The 8,737-nt window shown below is 50.2% G+C and overlaps 2 protein-coding genes across 2 annotated transcripts; one reads left to right on the forward strand and one right to left on the reverse strand.

Annotated features, from left to right (window-relative positions):
• Positions 1-1,967: 1,967 nt before the first annotated feature.
• VTN00DRAFT_10038 (uncharacterized protein) lies at positions 1,968-2,931 on the forward strand (the record flags this gene model as incomplete). The annotated part of the gene is made up of 2 exons (XM_069426650.1): positions 1,968-2,424; positions 2,486-2,931. The coding sequence occupies 2 exons, from the start codon at positions 1,968-1,970 to the stop codon at positions 2,929-2,931; spliced, it is 903 nt and encodes a 300-aa protein (XP_069283800.1).
• A 1,822-nt stretch (positions 2,932-4,753) lies between these two features.
• VTN00DRAFT_10039 (uncharacterized protein) lies at positions 4,754-5,599 on the reverse strand (the record flags this gene model as incomplete). The annotated part of the gene is made up of 1 exon (XM_069426651.1): positions 4,754-5,599. One exon carries the CDS (start codon positions 5,597-5,599, stop codon positions 4,754-4,756), a length of 846 nt encoding a protein of 281 aa, XP_069283801.1.
• Positions 5,600-8,737: the final 3,138 nt, after the last annotated feature.

Consider the following 8,737-nt stretch of genomic DNA (forward strand, 5'->3'; position numbering starts at 1 on the left):
CCCTAAAACCCTAAAACCCTAAAACCCTAAAACCCTAAAACCCTAAAACCCTAAAAACCCTAAAACCCTAAAACCACTAAGCTTCTGTATGCCTTTTTTAAAGGCGCAAAACAGCCTACATCTAAAGGCTGGAGCTTGTGGGAAGAATGCGCTGGCATGCAGATAGGAATGATTGTTACGATCGACATGGACAACATGGCCTTGCATGGATGAGCATGCTACCCCGCAGAGCAGGAGATAAGAGTATCTCTGATCACGTGGAACTACCATAGGGAACTACCATGAGATGGTAGTCGACAAAGGTAGTCACTACCATTGAGGACTACCATGAGGTGGTAGTCAGGATGGTAGTCAAAGGACCATGTATATAAGGATGCTCCTTAACCATGGGGATTAGAGCCCCGTGGTCAACTCAGATAGCAATCCCAATAGCAACATTGCTAGTAACGGCTTATCTATCTACCTTTTCCTCTTGTCTTCTGTCCTTCAAGATAAACCCAACGCGCCTCAGCCTAGAAGTCCTAGGACCGCCGTTACAATGATATGATTCTCACTGCATATTTGATCGAATTGGGGCGTGAGATGGCTGCCATGGCCATCAAGAACTAGGAGACGGTATTTCCCAGTTTATGGCCAGTAGTAGCGGGAATAAAGAGATTTTTAAGCCAGCGAAGGCCTATCTCATCAGTAGTCCATCCATTAGGACTAATTTCAATTCTCCAATCACATGGGAGCTTCTGATCTTGATACCAACCCTCTATATGGACCTTTCCTTTGAAGATAATGCATGGAGGAAGCGCCCATTGAATCATGCGGAGGTGATAAGACCATCACAACTGATGGTACTCAAATGCAAGAGATGCAAACAGAGGTCGACAAATGACATAAACCTGCAGGGATAATTGCCTTATTGTTCTTGGGGTGCGAAGTTGCAATCCACTCAGGTAATAATATAAAAGCATGCAGAGGCACGAATTCTCTGCTTTGGGTTGAGAGGCAGGCATTTTATGTGCCAGACAGAAGCCTTAAGCACAATACAGGAATTCTGAATGCATTGTACAAGGACATCTACGAGATGACTGCGTCAAGCAAGCCAAGCAAGCAGCCAAGCCTGTATGATGAGCTTGAAGCACGCCACAGTCGCACACATCACTCTGCTGGGACTCATTCAACATCGCCTGCATGCTGACCCTGGGTTCACTCTCCCAAGAGCATCTTCAAAGTTTCAGACCGCCATAAAGGACATCTTCGGGCGACGCTGGAGGGCTCGACGAGATACCGGGGAGCAGCTCGTGGTCGGGCTCTTGGCGCGGGCCAAAGCGAGCGCGGCGACATCTCCAGAGAACGCCAGAGAACGCTCCTCCACCAACCTCCCCGTGTCTTCCCCGGTTCGCAACGTGTCTGACATCTCGGCGCTCTTCAGCTGTCTGGCTTGGCGGTGACGGTGTGCTGGGCGCTGCCTCAGGACCATCCTGGCCACGCAAAATCCTCGGGTTGAGATGTTTCTCGTCGCGGCGCTAGGAGCCTCTCCCTTTTCTCCAGACAATCTCCGGCGCCACCGTTATGGCTCTTCACGGGAGATTTGAGGTTCAAAACATGGAGCTGACGGCGAGACCGGGCTGGGCATGTCGTGGCAGTGACCATGAGCCGCGGGATCGGGCTGGGCTTCAGGCGTGCCAGCGCTAGCACTGATATTCGCGCTCTCCACAGCGACCGCGGCACCTCTAAGTAGGCCGCCCTCGACGAAGATCGCCCGGGCTGGGGTTTTCCCCTCGGGGTAGCTGATCTGGCACCGTGTTTGATAACGCGCATGCGCATGGGCCTATATATCTATGGCGATGCTGCCCCGTGGTCAGCGTACTGTCTTCATAGCACATATGATTTCGTTTTCTTCAAGTATATAGATTCTCCTTTTTCTTCCTCCACCTGTCTTCCTTCGTGTCTGGAACACTGTTTCTCTGTCAGCCATGAACCTTTATCTTTATGCGTCTTTGCTTCTCTGCGGCGTTCGATCTGTCGCCGCATCGTGTGCCCACGGCACCTATCTCTATCGCAGGGACTCTGCCGGCGGCGAGGAGGTCAAAGTGTCCGATTTTGGGTACGGGACCTTCGACGGTCCGATCAATTGGCATGGGATCAGCAAAGAGAACGAGCTCTGTGCCACGGGAACTCAGCAGTCCCCTATCAACGTCGACCAGACCATTCAGGTGGTGAAGCCAGGCACCGTGAAGACGAACATACCCGTCCAGGAGGATGTGGCATTCGAGAACCTGGGGTCGACGGTCGAGGTGATCCTCAATGGGAAGACTGTCATCGGCAACCAGACCTTTACCCTGCAGCAGTTCCATTTCCACACGCCCAGCGAGCACCGGATCAACAATGAGCACTTCCCGGTTGAGATCCACTTCGTCCACGAGGCGACTGGTTAGTCTTCGCCATTCCCTTCCAGGCCCCCTAAGCACTCATTAATTGAATTCCTCTCCAGATGATCCTGAGCAACTGGCGGTCATCGCAATGATTATCCAGCTTCAGAGCAATGTTACGACCGCAGCCCTTGACAGCGTCATTTCCCACGTGGAGGAGATCAAAACGCCAGGAAACGCTACGACCATCTTCTCCCTCGATATGACCACCGTGGTTGATGCGATCAACCGGATGCCATTCTACACCTACACCGGAAGCCTGACGACTCCTCCATGCGCGGAAGGAATCACCTTCATGATCGCTACCCAGGCTCTGCCGCTTCAGGTGGACATGTACAACCGTCTCAAAGCCGTTGTGGGTTTCAACAGCCGCCACATCCAGAACAAAGATGGGCAGCCGAACATTCTCGCGGTGAGCGCGCGGAACATGCCTCGTCAGAAGCCGGATCAGTCAGACAGGTCCGGATATCGCAACCGCACTGGGGGTCGGGGACGGTATCGTTGGTAGATGTGTTGCGTCCTACGTTCTACTCCGGAGGGTAAATCTTATACCGGGCCATTAGCGATGTCTGGCTGAGGTTGATTATATTTTACATGCTTTGTTGTATCATATTACGTCGTTGTATGTTTTATGGGTATGATGACGAGACCTGCTTTTTTGACAGATTGCAATGTCGGTCTCGAAGAGTGGAGAAGGGCGGGCTTGTTCAGATTTCTTGAGGATTATGTAGCAATATATATTATTTATATCTAGGCGGAAGAAACTGTGCGGAATACGCCAAGACTACGAGGAGAAAGAATTACAATATAATTATGGTTCAACACGTGCTTAAGCAAAGCCACCGTTCTCGTTAGCCGGAGTGCTGTTCTGCCCGTCGAGCACTTGAACTTTACCATCTCTCCCGCGGAGTTGTCGAACCGTGCGCTGGAGTTGGTAGCAGGGCAACTGATTCATTGAATATCCCATCATTCTGGAGGAAATTCTCGATCAACTCGAATTGAAACGGCAGGCGTATGATGATTGGACTCACCTCATCGAAATTTAGAACGAAAAAGAAGGGGATGCCAAGGGGCACGGCACGCAGAGCCCTGCAAAGACAAAACCAAAACCCACTTTTTAAAAGCTCCGATGTTTCCTCCATGCATCTGGATTGAATCATGTATGTACGGTGTGACGAAACCCGACCTGACCAGCCGCCCGCTGGGGCTGGGCCGACGTCAGCGATAGATAGTGGTTTACGGATGAATTTACATAAGTCGTACACAAATCTTTGTGGCAGGCTGATAAGAGACAAGGCCGAGTGGAGGATCTCAGGGGTGGTGGTGAGACTTCCGATGCGAGCACAAACCCGACAGCTCCTATGGAGACCCGGTATGTGATTGACCTAGAGAACAGAGGAGTTAGGCATATTCATTTGCATCTAAGTATAGGAGCGCCAACATACCACAGGAATATGCAGACTAACACCACCCACAGTGCTCCGTATGTCTTCACCGCTCCCATGATCCGCATGAGCAGAAGGGTCAACGTCGAAGCCACAGTGCCTATCGTTCATGTAATTCGATGTCTGATTGTCCCAATGAAGGAGAATGCGGATGGTTGGAAAACGGCATGACAACTAATACTGTTACACTGATGGCGAGATAATCATTGCACGCTGATCAGAGATATAAAGTAGGTCACATAAGCTAGGGAATTTATTGCACAGGAATAGGGAAAATGATACAGTGTTCATTACCTGGTACAAAATGCCGTTTCAATAAGCTGCTGTCCCAATCGTTGGAGATTTCTAGAAGTGGTATTAAAACGTGGCTTGAGGAATTGGATTCGGGGACATGCTTCAACGAATCAAATTGACTCCTGTGAAGCATTGAAGGAATACTGGACCTTGTTGTGCTGCAGCTTTCTTTATCTCTTCACTCACAATTATTGCCTTAGTCTCGATTGCATACATCAATAATATAATGTGCTTGTCTGTCTTCTCAACGCCGTTCTGAGACTAACGCCATTCGGAGTGGCCGCCAATGGCATCCTGCCGCTCTGAATACCAGCGTAAGGAGCCGGGTAGCACCAGAGATGATGATAAGTATATGTCTTGGGAATTTAAAAAAGGTCATCTCTTGTATAGCACCGGTTGATCAAGTGCAAGAGAAATGAGGATAGGAGGGAGCCTAAGGTACTTTCGACTCTAAATTTCACCAAGTGAAAGGATATATAAGACTAATAGATAAAGTAACATGGCAATCATGAAGATGTACTGGTCAAACCTGTTTCCCAGTTTACTAATCCTGTAAACAGCAAAGCTTCCAAGATCAAAAGTGCTTATCATTCACTGACGCACATTGGTAGAGCAGTCGGTGACAAATTCCTCAAAGATAGGCAAAAAGGCATCCGGTTTCTCCCAGAACGGGCAGTGTCCCAATCCAGGCAGTCGGAAGCACTGTCCTTTCCACATGTTACCATATTGGAGTCGCTCAATGGTATCGTGCTTGATGAAGGCATCCTCGCTACCATTGACCACTGCCAGGGGAACGTTTGTTGCCTCGGCCACGACTCTTCGTTGGTCAGCACCTCTTCCTCGCACGAAAGCCTCGACCATGAACTTCCGCGCGCGTCCATCTGTCCTCCGTAGCGTGTCGACTTGCCATTGCTCTCTCTCCCCGCGATATCCTGCTCCGACAAATTTCTCAACTGCTTCGTCCGTCAACTCCTCGCTGCCGGCAATGTTATTGTCCGGGTCCAGGTTGAAACCCTCGGCCACCTGTTCCCTGCCCAACGCAGGCGGGGAACCACAGATCATCAGGCCCTTGATCAGGATTGTGTTCTGGTCTTTGAGCTGCTCGACCATCTCGATTCCGACATGCCCTCCTAAACTCGACCCGAAGATGATGACCGAGGCGATCTGCAGCTGGCGAAGGAGTTCAATCGCAACCTCGCCGTAGGCGGCCATGTTGTAGGTGCGCTGTGGGTCTAGTGCGTCGCTCGACTCTCCATGACCAGGGAGGTCAAATGCGACGAGACGATGCGACGATGTGAGGCGCTCATCGGCGAAGATGTGCTTGAACATCCGCCAATTGGCCGAGTTGCCGTGAATGAGCAGAATCGCTGGGTCGCCGCTCCCAGCGCTGACGACGTGGATTGTGCCATGAGATGTTTGTACTTTGAAATGCTGCATGGCTAAGTCTGTATTTATAAAAATGTGTAGAATTACTCCTATCAGATGACGTGAAGTCGGGACAATTGCGATCTGTGGAGCCGAAGATATGGCGTTATTTATAAACAATTCGAGCACCACAGACCGCAAACTGCCAGACAAGACACCATGCAGCTGCACATACAACCAGAAATTCGTAGAATGCGGCCTATATCACAGTAATCTTATCGACCAAAGATAACCTCGAGAGCCAGAAGGTTGTTAAAGAGTCTTCATGTGGACGGCCAATGTGCTATGCTGCTGGCCACGTGACCGTGCCTCTGGCTAACTAGTCATGTTGCTTCGTCGAAGCAGAACATGATCTTCAAACCCAATCCACGTCAATAGAGGAACATGATGGGCTTGCCCAGTTCGCTCAGCTACGAAGAGCTGCTTGCTCTGGTGGAAGAGGCAGAGAAACGTGCAAATGAGGCAGAAAAAACTGCATCAAAGATGACTCTGAATATTTCCTTCGGTGAATACCTGGAGGCTTGTCACCGATACATTTCGAAGCCGCTGGCCATTGAGACCAATCGAGCTCTCACCATAAAGGGCTCCATCACTAGTCTAACAGGAAGGCTATGTCCCACATTCCTTCGTCACTGGCCCGGGTTTGCTCGCGAGCAGCAGTCGTTGTTCGAAGAAGTTTATCGGATTCTCCATTTCGTCTCCCCCTGCGCGGGCTTTCGCTCCTGTGCTGGTGATTGAAGACCGTGGCCGACGCGCGTGCAGGTGCCCCCTGGTGAGCGAGGTAGGCTTGATGAGGCATCAGGAAGCTGAAGTTGAAGAGCCGGTGACAGAAGTAATCAGTCAACCAGTGCGGATCCCAGCGGCGCAGTGTAGGTTCGCCCTTGGAGATGGCATTACTATCGAAAACCATACAAACAGCTTCAGCGAGGAACCAGGACAGGAGCAGAAGTAGGACTTTGCCCCACGACGACCGAGGTCTTATCAAAACTGCATATATCGTCGAAGAGACGATGATCGAACTCTTCTCTATATCACTGAATATAAAGCTGCACGCAAGCTCCCGGACAGACATGAATATGTGGGAAGAGGTTGTCCAACGGCTCACAATTCCTGTGGATCCCAGTGAAAAGCTGAAATATGATGCCGAGAGACTTGCATGTGCGGCTGTAACGCAAGCCTTCGAATACATGATCAGAATGGCCTAGAGTTCAAGCAGTTTTACCAATGGTCATGTCAAAGTGTTGTTACGGATTCCTGAGAAGGACCCCAGCACACTATACTACTGCCTGGCAGAGCCGCACCGGGATGCAGAGCCAGAAGGAATGACGAATATGGCTTCCGATATCCTTATACTGCTGTTGGCCGTATGCTGGGCCTGACTCTCATGGCACCGGACTCGCCCCCGCGAAGTAAGCTCTGGCGCAATGCCGCCGCAAGGCAGTTAAATCGCTGCAATGAATATTTTTTGGGATCTTATTCACCAGGTACCAAGCGCCGAACGGAAGCAGAGTCCACCTGAATCTGAATATCGCCCACCATCCTACCCTATCGATCGTGGTCGCCATATCTCCCTCGGCCATGGCACCAGAGAGGAGCTAGTTGCCCACCATCCACCACTACCAGAGAAGAATCTCCGGATTCATCTAGCGCGTCAGACGACGGTGATGCCGAGATGCCGACCTCTCCTATCCGGGCAAAGGAAGCCCGGAAAAGAAAACGAAGCTCGAATTCAGATTCACAAGGATCCCGGACAAGCGGTGAAGCTCGACTGCTAAACCCGACATATTGTACGTAGCAGTGCCTTCTCGGGCTTTCAAATGGAATGCCTCTAGATGAAGCGACTTTCGCAGGCACAGGAAGTACTCAGACAGTGACTATCATCCCATTAATCGATCCACCCTTACATCCGTGACCCAACAACAGCTCAATCGGGATCTGGACCACTGTTGCTATCCTCTTGGGATGGAAGGGGTCCATGGTGCTATCTTTGCGATAACAACAGCCCCATATGGCTACACCTTCGTTGGCAAGGGCACGAGGGCTTCGCACTATGAAGGTACCATATACGAGCATCTGTCGAGGCTCCAAGGGTCTGCTAGAGACATTGATTTAATTGCAACTGTACTTTCTGCGATCTGACGTTATTATCGTCCGCATGTCGTTGATAGCCTGGGGAGGTCATCCCTTATTCATAATGAAACGTTCAGGCCTGACAAAGCATCGAGCAAACGAGGACCGAGATATGGAACGCAGGAGTTGAACATCTTGACTTGCATGAAGCGAATATGTTGTGGAACGATGAGGTTCAGCGGGTATGTTTGTTGACTTCTTCCGCTCACGGCTTCGCCGAATGCGGAAGAAGTCCATCCTCGACGAAATTGCTCCCAATCCAAAACGAGCCGTTCAGGGTATTGGACTGGACAAGAAGGAAGACTTCGATTATTTGAAGCCACTGGAGGGTACCCAGACACTATAATAGATCAACAGACCCTAGAAAGCCATCCCAGATTGCAATATAGCAAAAGTGGCAAGCTAAGTGGCTTGAACAGGGGGGAGGGGTGCCAAAAGATATGGCAACCTAATGTACATACTAATCGCCGTCGGCAACCTGACCCTGAGATCCTGATTCCAAAAGACGCCTGTGCATATTATAGAAACCCTGCACGTTTCAATGGCTGTTGAACTGTAGTATGAGAATTAATTGAACTTACTATATTGGGATCAGACATTGTTTATATGGTTTTGCCCAGGGTTGTAAAACCCTGCTGGACTGAGGATCAGCCTCCACAGGAAGGAACAGGAATGTCAAGGAGCAGAAACTTTTTTTTTTGATGACTCTCATTCTACCTCTGTTGGCATCCGGGAGCCGGTGGAATGCGGGGAATATTCACAGCCATGGAACGGGGCGGATCCAAATGTGACGCTACAAGAAGTCAATTTCGGCAGGAAATGTGGTCATTGTTTTAAATTCCATTACTCTCATCACGGTCATTGCGATGCTTAGAAATCGGTTTAGATTTCCGGTTGCGGTCTTATCGGTCTCCAAGCTCCTTACAAATCAAGCGCCCCGCAGTGATGCGGGGTGAGCACGAACAGCAGGTGTCCTACAACGACGATAGCACAGCCAAGTTATTATAGATAAACTAAACG

This window comes from Thermoascus crustaceus (genome assembly GCF_041956765.1).
Source record: "Thermoascus crustaceus strain CBS 181.67 unplaced genomic scaffold VTN00scaffold_9, whole genome shotgun sequence".
In the NCBI taxonomy this organism is placed as follows: Eukaryota; Fungi; Ascomycota; class Eurotiomycetes; order Eurotiales; family Thermoascaceae; genus Thermoascus; species Thermoascus crustaceus.